The sequence below is a fragment of the Hypanus sabinus genome, chromosome 19, assembly GCF_030144855.1.
Source record: "Hypanus sabinus isolate sHypSab1 chromosome 19, sHypSab1.hap1, whole genome shotgun sequence".
In the NCBI taxonomy this organism is placed as follows: domain Eukaryota; kingdom Metazoa; phylum Chordata; class Chondrichthyes; order Myliobatiformes; family Dasyatidae; genus Hypanus; species Hypanus sabinus.
In genome coordinates, this window is record NC_082724.1 from 22,829,796 (window position 1) to 22,857,571 (window position 27,776).

Consider the following 27,776-nt stretch of genomic DNA (forward strand, 5'->3'; position numbering starts at 1 on the left):
AGTGGTCTATGGCAAAGAATTGTAATGATTCACCACCCTCTCGCTAAAGAAATTCCTTCTCTTTTCTGTTCCAGAGAGACATCCTTCTATTCTGAGGCTGTGCTCTTTTGTCCAAGACCCTTCATCATTTGAAACATCCATTGCAAGTCCACTCTATATAGATGTTTCAATATTCAGTTGGTTTCATTGAGATTGCACCCCCCTCTCATTCTTCTAAACTCCAGCAAGTATTGGCCCAGAGCCATTAAATGCTTCTCATATGTAACTCTTTCATTTCTAGGTTCATTCCCGTAAACCCTCTTCCAATGCCAGCACATCCCTACATCCCTTCTTAGAAACGGAATCCAAAACTGCTCACCATACTCCAGATGTGGTCTTATAAAGAGTCAAGCATTGAATGCTTGCTCTAAGCATGTAAGATAACAATGGCAGCATGTGGAGCTAGCATTAATTTTAACAGAACCTAATTTTACTACACCATGATTCACTTGGCGCAAATGACTTAAGGCAAATTTCCTGTGAGCTTCCTGTTTTACCCACTTCCATCCAAGTTGTGAAACCAGACAAACACACATAATAATGATATATATCTGAGCCAGGGTGGCTATCCAAGATACTGTTACATTTGAGGATCTCTGTAGTTCCTAAATAAATGTAGATATTGACCACAAAGATTCCAAATGAGTGAGGCATGAAACTCAAACCCAACATGTTCTGAAGACAAAAGAAAAAAAATTTAAGATTTTCACATACAGTAGAATTTTTTTTGATGTCACATTCTATCAGAAAACCAATGTTTCTTGCTGTCAAGCACCACTTGGGTGGTAGAGTTTCATATGTAGTAACTCAGAATTACCTCTTTCTACAGGCCATGAGCACTTAACCCCTCTCACACAATTAGTATGAAGTCAGCAGGGTTGGAGTGTGGAGAGTTCAGAACCTTCCTCCCATTTGGGACTTTAAATGCTCGTCATATGGTGGAAAAAAAGGATCAAATTTTTAACTGCAACAGCTGGTCCAAAAATAACTTGCATGGCCACAAAGGGGCTATCAAAGTGTTTTTCCTGATCCTTTATTTTTTGTTAAACATCCAGAGTCTGAGAAGAAAGGGAGGAACTGAATTTAGTAATTCAGGGGAAGTATTGGCCCGTCAAGAAGTAGGACCCTGAAATTCCAACCTTTGGAGGTTTTTCATGTGGAGCTATGTCAAATGTTTCACTGGATAAACACACTGTAGAGAATACATCTGATGCACAAACACCAGAAAATCCCCACAGATGTGGCAAATCATCACATCTGAACCCTATAGAAATCAGATGAAGATTGGACCACCTAAGAAAATGATGATGATTTCAGCTAAGTCTATAAAGAACACATTCAGATCTGATACCTTCTATAGTAAATTGACATGTAATACACAAAGGTCTCAAAATAAACAAGAATGGACAAGGTATCAAAAGGCTTGTTTCCACAGAATTATACTAAAGAATGGGGTATGGGAGAGGGAAGAGTAACTGGGGAAAGGAGAGAATAATTATCCAATTATCATTTAGTTGATGACTAACAAGTTTAAATAGGTCTAATATTCTGGAATGAGCTGTTACTTTCATCCAGAAAGCACAACTTTGTAGTAATCCAATTTACAACTGCAAAATGCATTGATTTCTCCAAGAAAGCCTTCCCAAGTTGTGAAGCTCAACAAACATTTTGAAATCTAGTTCTTGAAGTGATTATCATGGAGTCAAAGAAAGACGCAGCGGAGGGGAAGGAAAGTAGGAAGCCATAAACACAAGGGATTCTGTAAACAATGAGAAACTTGAACAAAATGCTTCCCAGGTGCCAAGGCTCTGGAAAATATCAGAACGAGTCCTCAGCACTCTTAAGTGGGAGGGTGAGCAGCCAGAGGTCACAACCCATGTAGGTTGCAACCAATGACATAGGTAGGAAGAGTAACAATGCTCTACAAAATTAGTTCAGGGAGTGAGGTGGTAAGTTAAAGGACAGGACCTCCAGGGTTGTGACCACTGGATTGCTACCCATGCCACATGCTAGTGGGGCCAAAAATAGGAAGATCATACAGTTTAACATACAGCTAAAGAGTTGGTGTTGGAGGGAAGGCATTAGATTTTTGGATCATTGGGCTCTGTTCCAGGAAAACTGGAACCTGTAAAGAAGAGACAGTTTGCACCAGAAATGCAGAACGACTAATGCTGCATGGTGGGGGGGGGGGGGGGGGGGGAGTGTTAAACTAGAGCTGCAGGGGGATAGAAACAAAGAGTGCCAGAGCAGATAGTGGAGAGGTTGTGGAGGCAGAAGTTGCTACAACTCAGACAAAGCCAGGAATCAAAAGATTGCACAGTGTGACAATGCAGGAAATATTGTAGGAAAGGCAGAAGAGCTAAGGGCATGGATCAACGCCTGGAATTACGATATTGAGACTTAGTTGCAGAAGGGACAGAACTGACAACTCGATATTCCAGAGTTCCTTTGTTTGAGAAGCAATATAATGGGAGAGATTAAAGGAGGAGGGGTAGCATTAGTCAGGGAAAATGTCATGGCAGTGCTCAGCCAAGACAGACTGAAGAATTGTCTGGTGAGGCTTTATGCATGGAACTGAGGAATAAGAAAGGTATGACCACATTAATAGGGCTATATTATATACCACCTAACAGTCTTCAGGAGTTAAAGGAAAAAAGTCTGTAGGGAGATCATGATTGTTGCAAGAAACAAAGTTGTTATAGTAGGTGTTTTTAACTTTCAGTATGTTGACTGGGTCTCCCATACTGTAAAAGGACTAGATGAGATAGAGTTTGTCAGAAGTGTTCAGGGAAGTTTTCTTAATCAGTTCATAGAAGTCCCAACAAGAGAATGTGCGATATTTGATCTGCCATTAGGCAATGAGACAGGGCAAGTGACAGAAGTTTGAGTAGGGGAACACTTTGCATCTAGTGATCGTAATAACACTGATTTCAAAGTAAGTATGATAAAGGATAGGTCTGGTCCATGGGTTGAGATTCTAAATTGAGGAAAGGCCAATTTTGATGGCATCAGAAAGGATCTGGCAAAGGTCTACTTCATATGTGCCTGTCAGAATAAAAAGTCAAAGATAACAGGTTTAGGAAGCCTTGGTTTTCAAAAGATATTGATGCCCTGATTAAGGAAAAAAAAGGAGGTGCATAGTAGGTCTAGGTGGACAGGAACAAATGAGCTACATATGGAGTATAAGCAATGTAAGAGAACACTTTGGAGGGCTAAGGGAGGCATGAGGTTGCCCTAACAGACAAGGTGAAGGAAAATCCTAAGGGAGTCTACAGTTCTTTTAAGAGCTAAAGGATTGCAAGGGACAAAACAGGTCCTCTGGAAGATGCGAATGGTAATCTCCGTGTGAAGCCAACAGAGATGGGGGAGATCTTAAGTGGATTTTTTGTATTTGTATTCACTCAGGAGATGGACACTGTATGCATAGAAGTGAGGCAAAGCAGCAGCGAGGTCATGGACCCTATACAGAGGAGGAGGTGTTTGCTGTCTTGAGGCAAATTAGGGTGGATAAATCTCAGGCCTGACAAGGTGTTCCCTTGGAGCCTGTGAGACGAAAGTGCAGAGATTGCAGGAGCCCTAGAAGAAATAATTAAAATCACCCTTATTGACAGGTGAGGTAGAGGAGGATCGGAGGTAGCTAATATTGTTCCATTGTTTAAGAAAGACTCTAAAACCAGGAAATTATTTGAGCCTGACATCGCTAGTGAGAAAGTTAGAAGATATTCTAAGGGACTGGATATATGAGTATTTGGATAGAAATGGACTTATTAGAGATAATCAACATAGCTTTGTGCATGGTAGGTTGTGTCTAACCAATCTTCAGATTCAGATTCAGGTTCAGTTTATTGTCATTTAAAAACCACAAATGCAATGCAGTTAAAAAATGAGACAACGCTCCTCCAGAATGATGTCAACAAAGCACATGACAAAATAGACTACACCAGAAAATCCACATAACGCCTGGCAATTCCCAATCCAGAGTCCGGAGAGGCTGCTGTTTATTAATATCATGCTACCATCTTAGCGCATTCCCCGGAAAGGAGCTCCAAATCCACCAGACAAAACAAGACCAAAATCTAAAGCTACATGACCTGCACAAAATGACATAGTTACAACAGTGCAAACAACACCATAATTTGATAAAAAACAGACCATGGGCACAGTAAAAATAGTCCAAAGATGTTAAAAGACTATAAGTTCGAAAGAAACCACCACACAATTTCTGCCTCAGGGTCCCGATAGACTCGTCATCTCATGCCAGCGGCAGAAGGGAATACCCCCGCTATGGACTTCCACGGTGCCGCCCGACTCAGCCTCGCAGACACAGCACACACTGAAAGCGACCCGACCGCAGTGGACTCCGAATCCTTCAAACCTCCGAGCCTCTGACCATCCCCTCCGGCACAGCTTCTCCGAGCACCATCCTCTGCCGAGCATATTAAGACGCCCCTGCCAACGGCCACCGGCAATGCGACCCAGAGGAATGGGGGCCTGTTCTTCTCATCAGAGACCCGGACCTCACAGCAGCAGCAGCAATGAAGAGGGCCTTCCTGGAGATTTCCAGATGTTCCTCTGTGCTCCCACGTTCGTTTTTCATTAGATTAGGATTGCGCACGGCACTCCTGCTTAACAAATAACATATCAGCTCCGGAGTGGCCGCTGAAAGATGTGTCGCGCCGCCATCTTGAAACTTAGTTTTTTGAGGAAGTTACCTGGAAAGTTGATGAGGGCAAGGTAGTGGATGTTGGTCAAGAATGTTCAGCTGTTTGTCATTCAAGATGAGATATCAAAGTCTTCTTACATGAATGTGATCTTGTGTGTGTTTACTGCATGTGACTGTTGGTAATGCGACTTTGCGCCTTGACCCCATACTAACGCTGTCTCATTTGGCTGTATTCATGGTCAAGTGACAATTAAACTTGAATTGAACTGAATGTTGCACTTGTAGGACCGACCAAGGTAGGTCTTACATAATGAACAATAAGACACTGCAGAGAACGATAGAACAAAGCGATTTGGGCACAGAGATCCATTATTCATTGAAAGTGGCTGCACAGGTAGACAGGGTCATAAAAAAGTTTTGACCTTCATAAATCAATGTATTGAGTACAGGAGTTGGGATGTTATGGTAAAGTTGTATAAGATGTTGCTGAGGCCTAACTTGGAGTATCATGTGTGTACAGTTTTGGTCACCTACCTTCAGGAAAGATGTAAATAAGATTAAAAGAGTACAGAATTAATTTACAAGGACATTGACAGGACTGGAGGACCTGAGTTATACAGAAAGATTGAATAAGTTCCGACTTTATCCCTTGGAACATAGAAGATTGAGAAGAGATTTGATAGACGGATATAAAATTATGAGGGGTTTAAACAAGGTTAATACAAGCAAGTTTTTCCCACTGAGGCTGGTGGAGGGGGACTACAGCAGGAGATCATAAGTTAAGGGTGAAAGGTGAAAAGTTTAAGAGTAACACGAGGGAAAACTTTACTCAGATGGTCGTCAGGGTGTGGAACTAGCTGCCAATGCAAATGGTGCATGCAAGCTCAATTTCAATCTTTAAGATATGTTTTAAAAGATACTGGAGTAAAATTAGGCCATTTAGCCCATTGAGTCTGCTCAATCATGGCCAATCCAATTTTCCTCTCAGCCTCAATCTCCTGTCTTTTCTCCATATCTCTTCATGCCCTGACCAAACAAGAATCTATCGATCTCTTCCTTAAATATACATTAAGACTTGGCCTCCACAACTGCCTGTGGCAAAGAATTCCATAGACTCACCACTCTCTGGCTAAAGAAATTCCTCCGCATCTCCGTTCTAAAGGGACTCCCCTCTATTCTGAGTCTGTGTCCTCTAGTCTTAGGCTGTCGAACTATAGGAAATATTCTCTCCACATTCACTCTATCAAGGTTGTTCACTGTTCGATGTGTTTCAATGAGTTCACCCCTCATTCTTCTGAATTCCAGTGAATACAGGCCCAGAACCATCAAGCGCTCTTCATATGACAAGCCATTCAATCCTGGAATAATTTTTGTAAACCTCCTTTGAGCCCTCTCCAGTTTCTGCAGATCCTTTCTAAGGGGCCCAAAAATGTTCACAATACTTGAAATGAGGCCTCACCAGTGCTTTATAAAATCTCAACTTTACATTCTTGCTTTTATATTCTAGTCCTCTTGAAGTGAATGCTAACATCACATTTGCCTTCCTCTCCACAAACATTCCTGCAAATTAACCTTTAACCTGCACAAGGACTCCGAAGTCCCTTTGCGCCTCAGTTTTTTTGTATTTTCTCTCCATTTAGTAAATAGACAACCCTTTCGTTTCTTCTACCAAATTGTAGGATGATACACTTCCCAACATTGTATTCCATCTGCCATTTATTTCCCCAGTCTCCTAATCTAAGTTCTTCTGCAGCCTCTCTACTTTCTCAAAAATACCTGCCCCTCTACCTATCTTCATATCATCTGCAATCTTTACAACAAAGCGATCAATTCCATCATCCAAATCATTGACATATAACGTAAAAAGAATCGGACCCAAGACAGACCCCTGAGGAACACCACTGGTCACTGGCAACCAACCAGAAGAGGTTCCCTTTATTCCCACTCTTTGCTTTTTGCCAATCAGCCACTGCTTTATCCATGCTAAAATCTTTTCTGTAATGCCATAGGCTCATAGCTAGTTAAGCAGCCTCATGTGTAGCACCTTGTTAAGGCCTTCTAAAAATCTAAGTACACATCAACTGAATCTCCTTTGTCTATCCTGCTTGTTATCTCTTCAGAAAATTCCAACAGATTTATCAGGCAAGGTTTTCCCTTGAGGAAGCCTTGCTGACTACAGCCCATTTTATCATATGCCTCCTTTCCACAAAATTCCACGATCTTCCCAATCATTGAGGTCAGACTAATTGGTCTATGGTTTCCTTTCTTCTGTTTCTCTCCCTTCATAAAGAGTGGAGTGACATTTGCAATTTTCCAGTCTGCTGGAACCATTCCAGAATCTAGTGATGCTTGAAAGATCATTACTAACGCCTTCACAATCTCTTCAGATCACCTCTTTAAGAACCCTGGGGTGTACAACATCTTATCCAGGTGATTTATCTACCTTCAGATCTTTCAGTTTCCCAAGAACCCAATTAAGTGTTTGCTCAATTAATCAGTATCCTTTATATTTATCTAATGCATTAATGAGAGGAGCAATTCGAGTTGTGATTTTGTGCTTTGGTGCTACAGAATACCATCCACAGTGATCACATTTTTCCAGACCAATTTCTTTCCAACTAGCCTTATTGTGGCATAGTGGCACACCTTGTAGACCAGCAGCCTAACAGTTCAAACAATCCACATTCAGAACTGATCTCAAACAAGAGAAAATCTACAGATGCTGGAAATCCAAGCAACACACACAAAAATGCTGGAGAAACTCAGCAGGCCAGGCAGCATTTATGGAAAAATGTATAGTCGACATTTTGGGCCGAGTCCCTTCGGTAGAACTGGAGAAAAAAAATTGAGGAGTAGATTTAAAAGGTGGAGGAGGCAAGAGAGCTACACAGGTGATAGTTGAAACTGGAAGTGGGAGGGATGAAGTAAAGAGCTGGTAAATTGATTGGTGAAAGAGACACAGGGCTGGAGAAGGGGGAATATGATAGGAGAGAACAGAAGGCCATGGAAGAAAGAGAAAGGGGGAGGAGCACCAGAGGAAGGCAATGGTAAAAGTACCTTCGGGGAAAGTGATCATAATATGATCAAATCCACCTTGAAACTGAGAAGGAGAAGCTAAACTCAGATGTATCAGTATTACAGTGGAATAAAGGGAATTACAGAGGCATGAGAGAGGAGTTGGATAGGTTGACTGGAAAAGAACACTGGCAGGATTGACGGCACATCAGCAATGACTGGAATTTCTGGAAACAATTCAGAAGGCACAGGACATATACATCCCAAAGAGGAAGTAGTATTGTAAAGGAAAGATAACACAACCATGGCTAGTAATGGGGGACAAGGAAATGCCGGACAAACTGAATAAGTATTTTGCATCACTCTGTGGAAGACACTGGCAATATGGTGGAAGTTCCAGATGTCAGGGGTCACGAAATGTGTGAAGAGACACGAAACTCAGATGTATCAGCATTACAGTGGAGTAAAGTGAATTACAGAGGTGTAAGAGAGGAGCTGGCCAAAGTTGATTGGAAGGAGGTCCTAGCAGAGATGATGCCAGAGCAGCAATGGCTGGAGTTTCTGCAAGAAATTCTGAAGGTGCAAGATAGATACATCCCAAAGAAGCAGTAGTATTCTAAAGGCAGGATGAGGAAACAGTGGCTGATGCAACCGTGGCTGACAAGGGAAGTCAAAGTCAACATAAATGCAAAAGAAAGGGCATATAATAGAGCAAAAATAAGTGGGAAGTTAGAGGATTGGGAAGCATTTAAAAACCAACACGTGGCAACTAAAAAGTCATTAAAGAAAAGAAGGAATACAGAAGTAAGCTAGCCAATAATATTAAATAGGATACCAACATTTCTTCAGATGGCTTTGTGGTCAGGTTTGTGGCTACAGAAGGACTTAGACAGATTAGGAGAATGGGCAAAGAAGTGGCAAATGGAATACAGTATCATGAAGTGTATGGTCGGGCTCCTTGGTAGAAGGAATAAAAGCACAGACCATTTTCCAAACAGGAGAAAATTCAAAAATCTGAGGTGCAAAGTGACTTGGCAGTCCTTATGCAGCATTCCCTAAAGGTTAATTTAAGTCAGTGATGAGGAAGGCAAATGCAAAGTTAGCATTCATTTCAAAAGGACTAGAATATAAAAGAAAGGATGTAATGCTGAGGCACTGTTGAGACCTTACTTGGAGCAGCTTTGGGCTCCTTATTTCAGAAAGGATGTGCTGACATTGGAGAGGGTTCAGGAGAGATTCACAAGAATGATCCCAGGAATGGAAGGCAACGATTGATAGCTCTGGACCTTGACCCACTCGAATTTTGAAGAATGAGGGGGGATCTCATTAAAACTATCAAATGTTGAAAGGCCTAGGTAGAGTGGATGTGAACAGGATATTTCTTATGGCGGGGAGGTCTAGCATCAGAGGGCACAACGCCAGAATAGAGGATCATCCATTTAAAATGGAGGTGAATAAGTATTTCTTTAACCAGAGAGTGGTGAAATTGTTGCCACAGGCAGCTGTGGTGGCCTGATCCCTGGGTATATTTAAGGTTGAGGTTAATAGGTTCTTGATTAGTCAGGTTGTGAAAGATTATGGGGAGAATGGGATTGTCTATTGAGAGAGAAAAGGATGAGTCATGGTAAAATGGCCGAGCAGACTCAATGGGCCAAATGGCCTTTCTGTTCCTACACCTTACGGTCTAATATTATATCATCCACAAAATTACTGATTGTATATTCATATTCATTTCATCAATGTAAAGGTGTAAAGGTCATCAATGACCAAGCTGTAAAGGTTCCAACACCAATCCGTGTGGTATACTGCTTGTCACAGGCTTTAAATCATAAATGTAATCCTTCGTCATCACCCTTTTATCTATTACAATGCAATTGTTGGATTGAATTTGCCAACTTACCTTGGTTCAATATTTAGAATAATAGTATATAAACATTTTTTTTTGCCCTAGCCCACTGGACCAAACTTCCACAGGCATCTTGTCAAAGCCCTTACTGAAGACCACTCAAACCACTCAACTGCACAATCCTTATTAAATATTTAACTAATTTGCAGAAACCAAAATGAGTTAATCATACAAGAGCTCCCATCGACAAACCTACCCTTGATCCATCTCAACCTTTTGAAATGTCGATTAATGCTGCCCCTCAGAATGTTTCCCAATTCTTTCCCCAACACTAACATTAGACTATCTTTTACTTGGTGGCCTTTTTGAATATAGATACCACATATAACAAACAGCAAGGGTCCCAACACCAGTCTCTGTGCTACATCACTGTCACAGACTTCCAATAAGATGACTGTAACCTGTCATGTACCATTGATATCACATATCTTAAGAACAATTTGATTGCTGGTGTTCCTGGAGCTGAAAATAGAAAAAGGACACATTTTCAATGCCATTACTGATAGGTCCATGCTGAAGTTTGCATAATTAACCCTATTTCATCTTGTGCCATCCTTTCTTTAAATCAACCACCACCCCACCCCAGTTCAGAATTTCAAATTTTGCACTCATTCCTGAAGCTTGTGTGTAAAATTTTAAAAGGGTTCTTATGCTAATTAAAATTATTACAGTCACTTTAGTTCAGCTTTAACTGGTTCATTTACTTCTATATATACTCATTATATTTTTAAGCCAGAGTTAAGTTCAGTGGCCTTGGATCACTGATTCCTAATACAAATGACTTCCCATTGACATTTTCAGAAAAAACCCATGCAGACATTCAAAAAGCTTAATGATATTGATTGTCTCCCAAAGAATGAGATTTATCACTGACATATAATGTGAAATCTGTTGTTTTGCAGCAGCAGGACAATGAAAAGACATAAAAGTCTATGATATACAAAAATAAATAGTGCAAATGAAATAAGGTAGTGCTCATGTACCATTCAGAAATCTGATGGTAGAGGGCAAGATGTATTCCTAAATCATTGAGTGCTGATCTTCAGTCTCCTGTATATCCTTTCTAATGGAAGAAAGCTGAAGAGGATATTTCCCAGATGGTGAGGGTCCTTAAAGATGGATGCCACTTTCTTCAGGCACCTTTCCTTGAAGATGTACTTGATGGTGGGGAGTGTCGCGCCTGTGATAAAGCTGGCTGTCTACAACCCTCTGCAGCTCTTGTTTTACGTACATTACAGGGCCCATACCAGGCAGTAATGCAACCAGTCAGAATGCTCTCCATTCAGCATCGAGAGAAATCTGTCCGTCTTCAATGACATACCACATTCTCCTTAAATTCCTACTTACGTAGAGTTGCATTTGTACCTTCTTCAGCTGTTGGGCCAGGACAGATCCTTGGAGATATTGACACCCAGAAACTTGAAGCTGCTCACCCTTCTCAGCAAGTTTGTTTATGTGGTGTCTAAGCTGTGCTTGGCCACACAATGATGAGTAGACCACACACCTCTGAAGTGCGTCTATGTGGATAGTCAGGGAGGAGGAGATGTTGTTACTGATCTGCACTGACTGCAATATACAGCTAACTCTTTACACTTGTGCACGACAAAAGCCTTGCAACTTTAACTACAGCATTTGAGCAAGAAGTGCCCTATGGGAAAAAAAAACAATTCTTGGTATAAAAACATACTAAGCAGCATCTTGAAAGGCACAAACTATTTCATACCACAGAATGAGGAACATCAAACTGCAATTTACAAACATAAATATTAATAATATTATCAAAAAAATCTGCTGCATAACTGATTGCACCATGGGAAATATAAAATATTCTCATTGTGTGTGAACCATTAAATACCCCTCACTGACTCAATCAAAAGAATACTTCATTATTCCCTTGGGTTCATCCATCATAACTTGAACATGAAAAAGATTAACTGATTTCTCAAGCAGTTCAGGCTAGCTATGGCTCATACAAAACTGAAGTGTAAGATATGAACTGTATTCAGCATTTTGCTCAGAAAGTTGCGGTATGCCTCCAAACTCAATGTCATATCCAAAAGTGGAGTGAAAACCAGCATGCCTTGCACTCTGCGACAGGGACTATCCTGCCTTTCCATACCACAGAATGCTCTGTACTTCCTCACCACTGATTGCCCTGTACTCCTTCACCACAGATCACTCCTGCTCAAGCTCTCCTGCGCCCTCTCCAAAGCCTCCACGTTGCTCCTACAATGGGGCAACCACAAGTGAATGTCACACTCCAGATGCAGCCTAACTACAGTTGTAACGTATCTTCCTCGCTCTTGAACTCAATGCCTTGACTAGTAAATGCAAATATGTCATAAGCTTTCTTTTTCACCTAATCAGCCTGTGCCACCACATTCAGGGAGCTGTGGACTTGGATCTCAAGACCCCTCTGCACATGTACTGCTAACGGCTCTTACCATTACCACTACATTGGCCTTTTTCATTTGATATCCCACATTGTAGCATCTCACACTTGGTTGGATAAAACTCCATCTTCTATTTTACCACTGAAATCTGCATTGATATACAGTTGTTTTCTTTGGTAATCTTCTACACGTTGCACAACACCACAAATCTTAGTATGTTTTGCAAAATTGCTAACCCATTCGTCCTCATTTCATCCACGTTAGTTTATATATACACACAGAAGAGATCCCAGTGCGGGCACCTGAGAAACACCACCAGACATAGAATTCCAGCTAGAGATCCCATCAACAACTACCTTTTGTCTTCTACAGGCAAGCTAATTCTGAATCCAAACAACCAAGTTGCCATGGATCCCATGTATCCTAATCTGAAAGAGCCTACCATGAGGAACCTTGTCAGACACCTTCTTAAAATCCACATCCACAACAACCACAACTCGACCTCCGTCAATCACCTTGCTCTTTGAAAAACTCAGTCAGATAAGACGTAACTTCCCCAACACAGAGCCACAGTTGATTCTTATCTGGAATTCATGAGCATTTTCCTCTTAGCCCTGGAATTCAGCCCCCTAGCCATGTTTGCACCAGGGCTTTCAGAATCCGAGTCAAGTGGCCCTAGGGAAATCCAACCGAAACACCAGTAAGCAGGTCATTGATAAGTAGCAATGGAGAGCGGATTTCCAATGTGAAAACTTAAAATCAGGGATCACAGTTTGAAAATTAAGGGACCACATGTAAAGCATACTTAATGTTTTTTGTTTCTCTTTCAGTGGTCAAGAATATGTGTATTCTTTTTCTCAAAGGGCAGTTGGTGCAGAGTCTGTGAATGTTTAAGGCAGTTGTTAGTACTGTTTGACAAACAAGGGTATGAAAAGATTACCAGGATAGGCAAAAATGCGGGGTGAGATTACTGTCAAACCAGCCAGGTTGTTATTGAATGATAGAGCAGTCTCCCAGGGCTGAGCAGTTGCCTCTGTTCCTAACTTATACGTTCCCAAAATCCAGTCATATTTTTCTTCCTCTCAACCACATCAGCAGCACCACAACTCAGCCTGACCTTAAGGCTCAACTTTTCTACATGGCCCAGCTTCCATTTCTATAATCCTATTCTGACAAAATTCCACCCACAATTTGTGGCTCTCACAATTAGTGGCTTTATAACATAATTCTTTTCTTCTGGGACTCACTTGCCCAGGCAAAAAAATAAACATCCAAGGCTCTTCTGTTTTTCTAAGACAAATATTTCATCTGATATGTTATTCACTTCGATCCGCATGCAAATCACCCAAAGTTTCCCATTTAAGCAAACTCCTCAATTAAACCTCCTGCCCCTTCCTGGGGTGGACAGGCATCTCTACCAAAGGAAGTGTAAGGCATTCCTTCCCCCCACTAGCCTGAAGGTCTCCCATGGGCAAAGTGTAGCACCTGTTTAGACCCCGCCCCCTGAGCAGGTCATGTGAAGCCATGGGAGCAGATGGTGGATAGTTTTATGAGCAGCTGGTGCATATCAAAAATCCTGGTTATGTGGCCACTGACAACAGGCATACAATCTCTGAAGAGTATTGATAATGGTTGGGGTCACCCATCTTGTAAAGATACTGCCCAGACGAAGGCAATGGCAAACCACTTCTGTCGAAAAATCTGCCAAGAACAATCATGATGATAGAAAGACCACAATCATCTGTCATACAACACGGCACATAACAAGTAAGCCCCTTCCAAAAGTTCTAAACAACATTGCCATCTTGAGGACCTTGAGTATGAAGCTTAAACACTTTCATTTATTCCATCACTCTGCAATCTTTGATCAAGTTACCATTTATTCACTCCATTGTCAAACTAAATGGATCTGCTGTTACTTGCTTCTGTTCTCAGATATATAATTTTAAACAGAGCATTTTTAACAATCACATCACCTGATTCTGCAATTCCATCCTTGGGATCTCACACAACTCCTCTGTCCTCACCTCATGCAAATTTGCATTCTGTATCTGGAAACAAATCTATAAATGTCACATCAGTTTATAATTATAGATTAACAGCTACAATCTACCCTACTGCTTCTGAACTCAGACTGCTCGCAGGGCATCCATTTTCAGTTTTCTCCAGCTAAACACCAGGTGGAGTCAATCCACTGTGTTTAGTCACCATGTGCAACACCATCTCCATTCTCAGATCTCTGTGCAAATTCATCTATTCACAAATTCACTTATTAGCTAGGAAGCAAGAGAGATTTACAATGACTATGGCAATTACACACTTAATTCTTGAAAGGAAACAGAAAATGATGGTTAATGGAACTAGTCCACTCCAGTCTTAAGCTGTAGAAATGGAAAAGATTTCAATAATACTTCCATTGCTGCCTTGATGAAGAAAAGCCAAAGCAATGGGACAAGGATTCCCATTGCATTTTCCATTTGAAAAGAATATATTAAAAAAAATTCCTTCAGAAACATTCATTTTCTTTCATGCACAAATATCATAATATATGCATAAATGATGTTTCAAAAACTTAAACATAATTAATTACCTTCTCTGATAAAGCTTCTTCTAGAGTTGCCAATGCTGTATCTGTATTACTAGAATCTGTCTGCAATGACTTAACTCGGTCTTTCAAGTTGTTGAGCTGCTTATCTTTGTCTTTAAGTTGTTCCTGAAGATTTTCAATCTACACAAGGAAACAAAATAAACTTAGTAATTACAAAAGAAAATATTTTATTAATGTACAAACTAACTTTCTTCCCTTCCATTTTACCTTGTATGCACAATAACATCTGTAACCAAAGTCATGAATTATTTCTACACCAAACTACTTCCATTTTTGGCAACTTTACTAGGTCAAAGGCACTGCTAAGTTTTTTGAATGTCTGTACTATTACTTTATGCATGATCCACAAATGCAATAAAATATTGATCACTTTGAAGTTTACTATCATATTGAGATAATCCTTATTTTTTAATATAACAGTCGCACTGTATGAAGTTTAGAGCTGCAGCAAAATGAACCAGCAAGAAAGTATGTAAAAAATTCTAAAACCAGGTTTTAATAAAAATCAATGGTTTGTGAGCATGTTCCGGATGTGAACTTAACAACAACTAATTCAGAGAGAAATAAAGAGTTAATACCTCAGATGAGTAATCTTTCATTATAAGTGCTCGAACGAATGGTCACTGATCTGAGATTGGAATTTTGTTTCTCCCTCGACAGATGCTGCCTGACCTGCTGGCTGTTCCCACAGTTTTTATTAGTTTAAGCTTGTGAACTTCCATGGCATTTTTCTTTTGCATGACAATCAATTCATTCATGCAAAACAACTGCAATTCAACTTGTTGTTTGACTTCCAAATTTGAAAATATTTCTTATACTGTATAGTTAAATTAGCACATTCATCAACCTTGAAACAAAATACATTTTAGAAACTAGGCGCTGTGGTCAGGGAAGGAATCATTGGTGAACACTCCCTTATTTTCGTAGTGTCTTTCTGTACATCAATTACACCATTTATCACTTCATTTGAGACTAAAAGAATTAGACTAGTGAAATAACTGAACTTTCTTTGTTGCATGCAGATGTCAGTATTTTGTTAACCCATTTAAAGACCACTGGTAACTTAAGAGATGACTGGCTTCCACTACTGTAGTCATAGATTTAACTTATAAAATTCCCTGATATTCAACTCTATTTTTTCACTTACATATGGTATTTTATCAGTTTGAACCCAGCCTGCCAGCTGCAGAGCCTCACAGAAGCAGAGAGTTTCATCTGAGGGAGGGGAAGGAAAATCTGTCATATTGTATTTTGCCTGTAGCAAGTATATTTCACAGCTAAAGTAAAAGGATAGTTATGATGAAAGCTGAAGAAGAATATGTAACCTTTTATCATACCATAAAATGTTAGAAACCTGGGAGATGACATTTGCAAAGGAAAACTGACGAACAAAGAGATATACGAGTGAAGAAAGCACCGGCAAACTTTCACCTAATCATTCTCATTATAAGCAAGGAAAATCTGAGGAAAAGTTTAAAATAATATGAACCCTTTCCTTGGTTGGGGTCGACCATGTCCTAGCTGTCCTAGCTGTCTACGAGATATGCAAGCCAGGGCAATACAATATGGAAAGCAAGGTGTTGCAATGCAACAGGCTCCCCCTCTCCATGCAGCTAGTGAATCCAAAGGAAGGGCAGAGACTGGCGCAATTTGGCACCAGCGATGTCACAGCAGTTGCCAGACAGTACTGAATTCAATATAGGATTGCCTTAGGGACTCCAGCCCCGAATTTTTCTTAGGGTTTATTCCAGAACCCTTTCCCATGAGTGAGTATAGCCACAAGGCAGTGGATGATTGAGATCCGAGTTTTCCTCCTCCGGAATGAGCAGCCAACCATGGCTGACAAGCCCCTCTACCTAAAGCAGTTGGTTTTAAGGTGCCAGGAGCCCTCCTTTTTGCCTTTAGTTTAAAATTTCATCAACACTTCGAAGTGTTTTAAGTTAAAGAAGGGGCACCTAAGTTTATTCTAAATTGTTCAGTTGGGAACTTAAAATCTGCCACCTTGTGGCTTTTTGTTATTCAGCAACATTTTTCTTTAATCAAGGTTTTGCCTATCAAATGCTGAAAACATTAAATACCATTCAACTGAACATTCTAACTTGATGTGTGTCTTTCGGAATGCTGCCTCGGGTAAAAAGAAAAAAAATATCCAAGTACTGTATTTATAGAATGATAATGAATTACAGTTGTCACTGAATTTTTATGCTGGCTATGATCCAGAGTCTACAGAGTATGCCACACTTGCAGACACAAGCCCAAAACTAACATACATTTCTCTGCTAATCATCATGATATGTACAGGTATGTTTACTTGACTAACTTTTGCAAAGAGGTTCATTCTGTGCCAAAAAGACATGACTGTACAGGTCAAATTACTGGTCAGAGATGCACATATATTGTAAAGTATATATGATATGGAAGGTCTACAAGTTATGAAGTTAAATTGTAAGGACTGGCAAAAAAACAGGATCTATTTGATAATAGAATTTAATCTAGAAACTGCTGTCTTTCTTTTCTTTTTCAATCTTTTTATTGAGTTTCATATGTAAAAAAGAACATAACATAATAATGAATAGGTTATAAGTGCAATAGACTTGAAATGAAATTAATAATAAGATAACAATATCCTATTAAAATATCAACAGAAAAAATAGTACATTAATCAATCAAGCCTATAATAATTATATATGAAAAAAATAAGAATAATCATCAAAAGAAAAAAAAATTAAAAATACAAGAAAAAATATATATTGAGAAAAAAAAACACTAAACTAAACTAACATGGGCAATAATAACAGTTTATATGTAAATGATAGTGTCAAAAACTCCGGAACTCCATACCAGAACAAGAATAAACAGAGAGAAGGGCTAGAAGAGGCCAAATTAATTCATATGAAAATGTCGAATGAACGGTCCCCAAGTTTCTTCAAATTTAATTGATGAGTCAAAAATAGTGCTTCTAATTTTTTCCAAGCTCAGATAAGAAATAGTTTCAGAGAACCACTGAAACGTGGTAGGAGGATTTACTTCTTTCCAATTTTGTAATATAGACCTTCTGGCCATTAATGTTACAAAAGCAATCATTCGTCTAAATGAAGGGGAAAACTGATTACCATCCTCATTTGGTATACCAAAAATTGCAGTAATAAAATGAGGTTGTAAATCGATATTCCAAATTGAGGAAATGGTAGCAAATATGTCCTTCCAATAGTTATGTAAAGTGGGACATGACCAAAACATGTGGGTCAAAGAAGCCACATCTGAATGACATCTGTCACATTGAGGGTTAATATGAGAATAGAATCGAGCAAGCTAGAAACTGCTGTCTAATGTCATAAATTAGATTTTTACAGTTGATATTTTTCAGGTCTATCATTTCCATTTGCTTCTTGTGAACATACAATATTTTTGACATTTGAAAGCACTGTAGCAGTGTGCTACATGCAGCGCTAAAATTACGACACGGAGTCGGTAACTGCAGTCGAAGGAAAAACTTTATTCGAAATCTTCAGCCTCACTTTTAAGCCTCCCTCAACCTGCCCCCCGTGGCGCAGAGGCTCCAAAGCTCTGTGCTCGCAAACCCCCGTAGGCTATCTAATTGTGAGCCGGTTCGGATGTGCCAGGAAATGGGTCGCCACAGCACTACAATTTTATTATGGTATACATATAATGTGTAATAGGTCGATATTCATTTTTTCATTGTTATTAAAATAGAATATTGTTTACTGTTAGGTTATTTTTGGGATTAGGACATATAGCAAAATATTAACTATTAACTTCAGCAACTAAGTTAATTCACCAATCTTCAAATCTGAATATGGACTGTAGATTCAATTTAAAATGCAGCTCTGGACAATGGGTTGAACTGCTGTTAACTGGAAAACCAGACAATGCTGATTTCACATTCTTTTGAGTGTGAGTGCGAGAAGGAGGAGTGGAAGTTATGAGTAATTCAAAGGAAGCATTGTAGATACTTTGCAAATATAGAAATGTCCTTTGAACTTTATATAAAACGTCTTGTAACATTGGGTTGAACAGGCCTCTTCTTCTGAAAGCATCTTAATATGATGCCTAATGTGTCTACCTTTGTCAAATAAAAGACTACTTCATATCTACCAGCTGTGTCTCTCCAGTGACTTTGTTCACTTTACTACATTTTCCATTTGGAGCCTAATAATGTTTGTACTGAAATCATTTTTCAAATAAACATCACAGATGACTAAGGATGATCTTAAATGGGCAAAACAGTGATTGCTTGTAAAGCTGTCATGATTTGATAGCCACCAAACACTTCACATTGATTCCATTATACTGAACACAATATGTAATAGCTTTGAACTTCCTAAAAGCTTTATATATTTTGCGTTTGCCTTGTGCTTTATAATTTTTTTAAAACCAAGATATGCAATGCCAACTTTTAGTACCATGTATTATAAAAATCAGGATAACTGAAAGCATTCTTAATTCTGTCAATAAACTGGAAAGTGCTAATTGTGCTATTTTAGTGAATGCATACTTAATGCTCCTTAAGTAATATGTGTAGATTAAGTTAAAACTGTTTTGTACACAGGTTATTTTTGTGCAAACCAAGCTTTTCCCCATTAACCATAATCTACAGATCAAGGTCAGCAAAGCAAACATTAAAATTAGAAGCACAATATTAAGTTCTGAACTTGGAGTTCAAGAACACATCAGCATTTTCTTTCAACTGCTTCTTTCAAGAGAACCTGCTTACATATAACCATTTTTAAAAAGTGTAAGTTTTTCAACATATCCAATGGACATTGTGCTCAGCACGCATGATACAAAATAAGTTTGTTCAAAGCAAGGCCCTAATGCCGGATGGGACAAATTCCATTTCGCATTCCAGGATGCAGAGAATCAGAATCAGAATTAGGTTTATTATCACTGGCATGTAACATGAAATTTGTTAACTTAGCAGCAGCAGTTCAATGCAATACATAATATAGAAGAGAAAATAAATAAATAAATAAATAGATCGATCGATCGATCAATAAATAAATCAATCAATCAATCAAGGCTCATGGGGATACTGGGGCATCCAATCCTAAACAAAGTCAATGTTGAGTGTTGAAAATTAAAATCTATAATGCTTGTCTTGAAATATTACCATCACAGAATAATATACTCTAATTCATGATTTATATTCCAATAATATCTACAACTAATAATAATTTACAGTGGCATGCAAAAGTTTGGACACCCCGATCAAAATTTCTGTTACTGGGAATAGTTAAGTGAGTAGAAGATGAACTGATCTCCAAGAGTCATAAAGTTAAAGATGAAACATTCTTTTCAACATTTTAAGCAAGATTAGTGTATTATTTTTGTTTTGTACAATTTTAGAGTGAAAAAATGGAAAGGAGCACCATACAAAAGTTTGGGCACCTCAAGAGATCTGAGCTCTCAGATAACTTTTACTAAGGTCTCAGACCTTACTTGGCTTGTTAGGGCTAGGGCTTGTTCACAATCATCGTTAGGAAAGGCCAGGTGATGCAAATTTCAAAGCTTTATAAACACCCTGACTCCTCAAACCTTGTCCCAACAATCAGCAGCCATGGCTTCCTCTAAGCAGCTGCCTAGCACTCCGAAAATTAAAATAAATGATGCCCACAAAGCAGGAGAAGGCTATAAGAAGTCAGCAAAGCATTTTCAGGTAGCCGTTTCCTCAGTTTGTAATGTAAGTAAGAAAGGACAGTTAACAGGAACAATGGAGGTCAAGTTGAGGTCTGGAAGACCAAGAAAACTTTCCGAGAGAACTGCTCGTAGGATTGCTAGAAAGGTAAATCAAAACCCCCGTTTGAATGCAAAAGACCTTCAGGAAGATTTAGCAGACTCTGGAGTGATGGTGCACTGTTCTACTATGCAGTGACACCTGCACAAATATGACCTTCATGGAAGAGTCATCAGAAGAAAACCTTTCCTGTGTCCTCACCTCAAAATTCAGCATCAGAAATTTGCAAAGGAACATCTAAACAAGCCTGATGCAGTTTGGAAACAAATCCTGTGGACTGATGAAGTTAAAATAGAACTTTTTGGCCGCAATGAGCAAAGGTATGTTTGGAGAAAAAAGGGTGCAGAATTTCATGAAAAGAACACCTCTCCAACTGTTAAACACAGGGGTGGATCGATTATGCTTTGGGCTTGTGTTGCAGCCAGTGGCATGTGGAACATTTCACTGGTAGAGGGAAGAATGAATTCAATTAAATACCAGCAAATTCTGGAAACAAACATCACACCATCTGTAAAAAAGCTGAAGATGAAAAGAGGATGGCTTCTATGACAGGATGTTAGGAGAATTCAGGGTGACTTGGATAGGCTGGGTGAGGGGCAGATACTTGGCAGATGACGTTTAATGTGAATGACTGTGAGGTTATCCACTTTGGGAGTAAGAACAGGAAGGCAGATTATTATCTGAACGGTGTAGAGTTAGGTAAGGGAGAAATACAAAGAGATCTAGGAGTCCTTGTTCATCAGTCACTGAAGGTGAATGAGCAAGTGCAGCAGGCAGTGAAGAAGGCTAATGGAATGTTGGCCTGTATTACAAAGGGAATTGAGTACAAGAGCAAGGAAATCCTCTTGCATTTGTACAGAGCCCTGGTGAGACCACACCTGGAGTATTGTGTACAGTTTTGGTCTCCAGGGTTAAGGAAGGACATCCTGGCTGTAGAGGAAGTGCAGCGTAGATTCACGAGGTTAATTCCTGGGATGTCTGGACTGTCTTGTGCAGAGAGGTTAGAGAGACTGGGCTTGTACACGCTGGAATTAAGGAGATTGAGAGGGGATCTGATTGAAACATATAAGATTATTAAGGGATTGGACAAGATAGAGGCAGGAAATATGTTCCAGATGCTGGGAGAGTCCAGTACCAGAGGGCATGGTTTGAGAACAAGGGGTAGGTCATTTAGGACAGAGTTAAGGAAGAACTTCTTCTCCCAGAGAGTTGTGGGGGTCTGGAATGCACTGCCTCAGAAGGTAGTGGAGGCCAATTCTCTGGATGCTTTCAAGAGGGAGCTAGATGGGTATCTTATGGATAGGGGAATCAAGGGATATGGGGACAAGGCAGGAATCAGGTATTGATAGTAGTTGATCAGCCATGATCTCAAAATGGCGGTGCAGGCTCGAGGGGCCGAATGGTCTATTTCTGCACCTATTGTCTATTGTCTATAATGATCCTAAACACATCTCAAAATCCACAATGGACTACCTGAAGAGGCACAAGCTGAAGGCTTTGCCATGGCCCTCACGGTCCCCTGACCTAAACATCATCGAAAATCTGTGGATATACCTCAAAAGAGCAGTGCATGCAAGACGGCCCAAAAATCTCACATAACTAGAATCCTTCTGCAAGGAAGAATGGGTGAAAATCCCCCAAACAAGAATTGAAAGACTCTTAGCTGGTTAGAGAAAGCATTTACAAGCTGTGATACTTGCCAAAGGGGGTGTTACTAAGTACTGACCAGACAGGGTGCCCAAACTTTTGCTTCGGGCCCTTTTCCTTTTTTGTTATTTTGAAACTGTAAAAGATGGAAATAAACAAGTAATCTTGCTTAAAATATTGAAGAAATGCGTCATCTTTATGCCTTTTGGAAATCGGGTCATCTTTTACTCGCTTAGCTATTCACAGTAACAGAAATTTTGACCAGGGGTGCCCAAACTTTTGCATACCACTGTATATGGCTGACAATAATTTCAATCATAATTAAGATACTACTGATGAATAAAAATTGCACATTTGAGTTTTGAGTCATATCATAGAATAAAAGATGTGATATAATAACTGGCAATATCTACTTTGGAATATATAAAAGGATATTCATTGATCTGTCAATAAAACATTAACAAACTAGGAATAGATTAAAACATATACAGCTTTCTTAAGCACTAAAATTATCCATGAATCCTAAAGGGAAAGCCTAAATGAGAGTATTGATTGTTACAACCAATTATTTTACACAATTTTTTTAAATCATTGAAATGGTCATGAACTTGCAACAGTAGCTTAAAGTGTGTATTCCAATGACACAGTCTTCCACTGCCAATTACGGTTTCAGCAAAAGGCAGAAGTGAGCAATGAGGAGACTTTGCATTGCACTTAGTTTCTCTGTCCTAGTGGACCATGAATCTGAGTTTGTTCATGAAGAAGATGGTCAAAGTTGAAGAGAAAATGTCTGATGGGCGAAGAAAAATCTGATGGAAAGCTATCAACGTGCTGGCTATAACCTAGCATCTAGTTCAAAAATCACAGATGTAAGTAGAGGAACAAGCTGTCAGCAAATGTTATGATTTTAATCTATAAAAGTTCATTGAGAAAGTTGTGGGCAATCAGGGAAGAGTGATGCCTTTACCAACGAGTCATGATTTATTTGGAAGTCGCTAAGAAATAAAATTGGATCATGAATATTAAGAAATAATTACTGCAGTTCCTTTCCTAAATCACATTCAGAATTGTACTAAAGGTCAATCTTGGAATTCCAGTTATGCAATATGGGTCACAATGTAAGCTCCATTTTCTCATTTAGAAATCACGTTACCAAAATGTAAATAAAACAAGGTAATTATTAGTTTTAAAGTCAGACCTTGCTGAGTAGAGCCCAAATGCCATGCATTTACTCCATATCTGTATTTTTCTGGTCTGTCTATAAATTGTCGATCATACTGCTTCATTATGCCCTGGATTCCATCAACATAATGTGAGCAGCAACAGCAGGTTCCTCAATGGCATCATAAAGTACCAGCCAAAATGTCATAGAAGTTCTGACTGCACAAAACCTCCCAGTTCCCCGTGACAACTGCAACAAAGCTTTAACAACTTCGAAATTTTACTGAAGACACTTGATTTATATAACTTGTGTATTTAAGTAAAATTAAAGTGTTTAAAATAATCATCAGAGACATTTTCCAAATACACATAAAGCGAGACATAACAATATTAAAGTAAACTCAAATAATTTGAAGAACCAAATTCACGATTTCCTTTGCATTATTATCCAGTTCCCTGCAGGTTTCTCGGAAAGCAATAGGCTCTTCTGTTTTGCGCCAAGTCTCAGCAAGATGAAATTTCACTGTTGGACTCAACAAGTTTGGCACACTCTATCTGTCAGCAAGTTCGGGACTTCAGTGTTCAACAATGCATTCACTGAGGTCTTGGACTTGCTTATATTTTAACAGGAAAAGTAGTCTTTGTAGTTCAACCAAGATCCCTTCCTTGATTAAAAGGATCTGAGTCTGCCACCTGAGATGCTGTTAGGAGTACATTCAATCATTTAACTGATCAGTAGATTGTTTCCTCATTCTGTTGTTGGGCTTGCACCACATTATTCTTCAGCTTGACCTACTTTCACCACATTTCTTTACCTTCAGAATTTCCATCCAACATGAACCACATCCAATTAAATCCTATGTGGACCATGTTTACATTTCACTATGGTTAAAATATATCAATGAGTTTTTTTTTCAACAACATGGACTTCATTCCAAATTACAGAACATCCACTGCTACAGCTCAAGTAACTGGTGACATAAGCAATATTTTCCATGCACTCCAGATCCTCATCTCCTTTCTCTCATCGCCTAGCTAACTGAAATTGCCTAAATGATATTTAATTTTCTTTAGCACTGACAAAAAGTCAGCCATGCATTGATGAATGTCTTGCCAGAATCTTGGCCTGGAAAGAAACTAAGGCTTGGCCAGAAAAACATTAATGTCATATTAGTATCAGCCAAAATTACAGCCAATCCATAAAACATATGACAACTTGCTAGCTGTTAATAGCAAGTATACAATCAGCACATTGTGCATAACATTGGACACTGTTTACAGCTGAAACCTGCACAAAATAACATTTACAATATGAGCATATACTTCCTGAGCAATCGCCCATTTCTATTTGCTGCCCCTTAGACCAGAGCTTGACTTAATGGAGGCCAATAGCATAACAATTTGATTTTAGATGGAGAAATCAATGCACCATTCCAATGAGGATTTTATGAACAAATTTCAATGAAGGACTGTACATTAAAAAGTCACTACCAAGACAGATTCATCTTATGGCTAGGAGTGCCTTCTATAAGTAACCAATTTCATGTATATGTTTTTCTCAGTTATTTACTCTTATCTAGATTTATCAGATCATAGTCAATTAAGTCCTTGACAAACTACACACTAAAAATGTACAATTGTCTTCCAGCCTATGCCATTTAAAAATGAACAGCATAATATGTCAGGTATTACAGCTCTGCTTTCGTTTCATCAGGGCACATATTGAACTCAGTCTTTAAAACTGGCCAAGTGATGTAGTGAATTTGAAGGGGCATTTATAATAAGCAGCAATGGGTTACAGAGCCACTCTTCCTTTCAGTAAGATCCTTGTAAATGTATTCTCTCAATATTGCCTTCCTGCACTGCCCATAATCCTTTGACTTCCTTAAAATCTAAAAACCTATCAATTTGAGTCTTTAAGTATATTCAGTGACTTAGCTACCACAGCCATTGTAAGTGAAGAATTCGTAAGATTCACTCTTCTTTACATGTTTGATTCTCAAGTTGACAAGAAGGAAAGAAGTTAAAGGAACACAGCTCTTCCCTTCCCACCATTCAGGGACCCAAATAGTTCTTCCAAGAGAAGAAGCAAATTCAATTGCACTCCAGTCTGGTGTAATCGATTGAATGCTTGTAATATGGTCTCTCCTGCAAAAAAAACCAAACAATTGCAAAATGGGTGGCCATTTTACTGAGCACACACAATCAATTCACTGGGGTAAGTGAGAGCTTCTTGGTGTCTACCACTTAATATTTCATCCCAGTCGTACCCCAATGTGTCCATCTGCAGCCTCCTGTATCAGAAAGTGGTGTATTGCACAAATTCAGTTAACTCACTTTTCTCTGCATCATAACTGGGCAATTGTGCCTGCGATATTGGTTCTGTTTTGTTCCTTCGATTAGTATAGCTTGAACTTCTGTGTATATTCTATAACCCTACATTGTTTTGCTCATTTTCTATCTTTAACTAGCCCCAATTAGCCATTTCTCAGATGACCTCTACAACATATTCCTACAACAATTCTGAACTCAACTTTTTGGAATTACAATGAATGCAAGTTAATTGGGTTTTGGTTAATTGGGGCAGCTGCTTATTTGGGCCAGCTCTGAAAGAACAAAATCTAATCAGGAAAATAGTTGGAATTTTCTTTGTTTATTTGGGACACCATGCTGCTTTACTGGGACAGGAAACTGTTGCTGAAGCAACACCTTCCAAATGCTGGAGGAACTCAGCAGATCAGGCAGCATCTGTGGAAATGAATTATCAGTTGACGCTTCAGGTTGAGATCTTTCTTCAGGACTGGAAAGGAAGGGGGAAGATGGCAAAATAAAATTATTGGGAGGAGGAAGGAGGATAGTTAGAAGGTGACAGGTGAAGCCAAGTGGGTAGGAAAAATAAAGGGCTGAAGAGGGAGGAATCTGATAGGAAAGGAGAGTGGACCATAGGAGAAAGTGAAAGAGAAGGAGACCCAATGAGAGGTGATAGGCAATAGGAAAAAACACTGTCAATGTTTTGGGCTGAGACCCTTTGTCAGGACTAACTGAAAGAAAAGATAGTAAGAGATTTGAAAGTAGGATGGTGAGGCACCCTCTTTCTCAACACCTTTTGATACTTTGCACTGTGTTCTACTTTATTTCAGATCTGCAGATTTTGATTTTCAGAGACTCTATGCAAAGTCAAATTAGTTTTACCAGGAGTCAAGTAGGTAGACATCTGCTGTACTGACCCCATCACAAATAAGTCCTTCCCACTATAGCCCAGATATGGTCTCATCAGGGGGCCTACAGTATATCTGAAGTAAAATGGCTCAACACATATACTTAGAAGGTCTTGCAGTGAAGCTGAACTTTCATATTGTCTTCCTAATTACTTCTTGCATCTGTATGTTTGATTTCAGCCATGTGTAAAGGTGCATATGAGCCCAAACTCCTGTCAGATTTCTACTACCCTAAAAATAGTTTTCTATCTATTATCCCCCAGAGTAGATGGCCTCACATTTTTGCAATTTATCCCATTTTCATGTATTTTGTCATTCAGTTCATTTGTTTATATCCCCAGAACCTCTCTGCACCATCTTTGGCCCACATTGCAACCCAGCTTAGATCCATCAGGAAGCATGGACATATTACTCTTGATTCTCCTCATTCAATTCATTAGATTATAAATAGCTGTGACCAGCATTGACCTCTGTGGCAGTCCAACTGCTAGAAATGATCCTCTTATTCTTACTACTTTCTGTCCATTGACCCAACTTTTAAAAGATTAATGATAAATTCTAATGGTAGATTAAATTTCCATTGACCATGTTTAAATCCATAGCTGGTGCACAATGAAAACAGCTGAAACAGCTGAAAAACAGAAAATCTTGTAAAAACTCTCCAGCTGCATCTGTGGTAGAGAGTTAAAGTCAAAGACCCGTTTGCAGAACTGGGAAGGAGATGAAAAATCTTGTTTAAGTTATAGGGAGTCATAGGGAGGGGCTGCATGATCAATCTAGCTTTCCGTAAGCAAGCACAGACAGGAACAAGATGAAATATACTCTACTTACTTGGATGAGAACAATTCAAAAAACTTCCAGTAAACTTGACACCATCCAGGACAAAGTGACCTACTTAACTGGCAACCTATCGATCCCCATAAACAATCATTCCACAGTGGCTGCATTGAGTATGATCTCACAAAATATCCTGAATTATTCTCACAGGCACCTCGCAAATCAACAATCTCTTTCACCAAGAGCAAGGTGGATGAGAATGAGAAACACAATCAGTTCCGTGTTCCCTCCAAGTTGCTGACCATCCTGACTTAGAAGTACAATATAGTCACTCAAAATTGCTGACTTTAGATCCCATAATTCCCTCCCGACAGTACTGCAGCAACGCCATCAACAGAAGAACAGCAGTCAATCACAGCCACAGCTCACCAGCACCTACTTGAAAGCAATCGTGGAAGAGCAATACTAGATGTCATCAATTTCCAAATCCCAAAATGATCAATGAGTAACAGGAAACACTTAGTTCTTGCTTAAGCTGCGGAAGGCTATGTCAGAAATAACGATGTCTGGTATAATTCATTACACTTGTATTAA

The 27,776-nt window shown here is 39.3% G+C and overlaps 1 protein-coding gene across 7 annotated transcripts in view; it reads right to left on the reverse strand.

Annotated features, from left to right (window-relative positions):
- The window catches only part of LOC132377797 (ERC protein 2), a 782,782-nt gene that overhangs the window by 415,093 nt on the left and 339,913 nt on the right, over window positions 1-27,776 (reverse strand). For all 7 annotated transcript variants that reach the window (XM_059944157.1, XM_059944160.1, XM_059944156.1 and 4 more), the window contains one exon: window positions 14,607-14,744. In XM_059944157.1, the coding sequence (XP_059800140.1) occupies window positions 14,607-14,744 (138 nt within the window). The remainder of the gene's footprint in view (window positions 1-14,606; window positions 14,745-27,776) is intronic.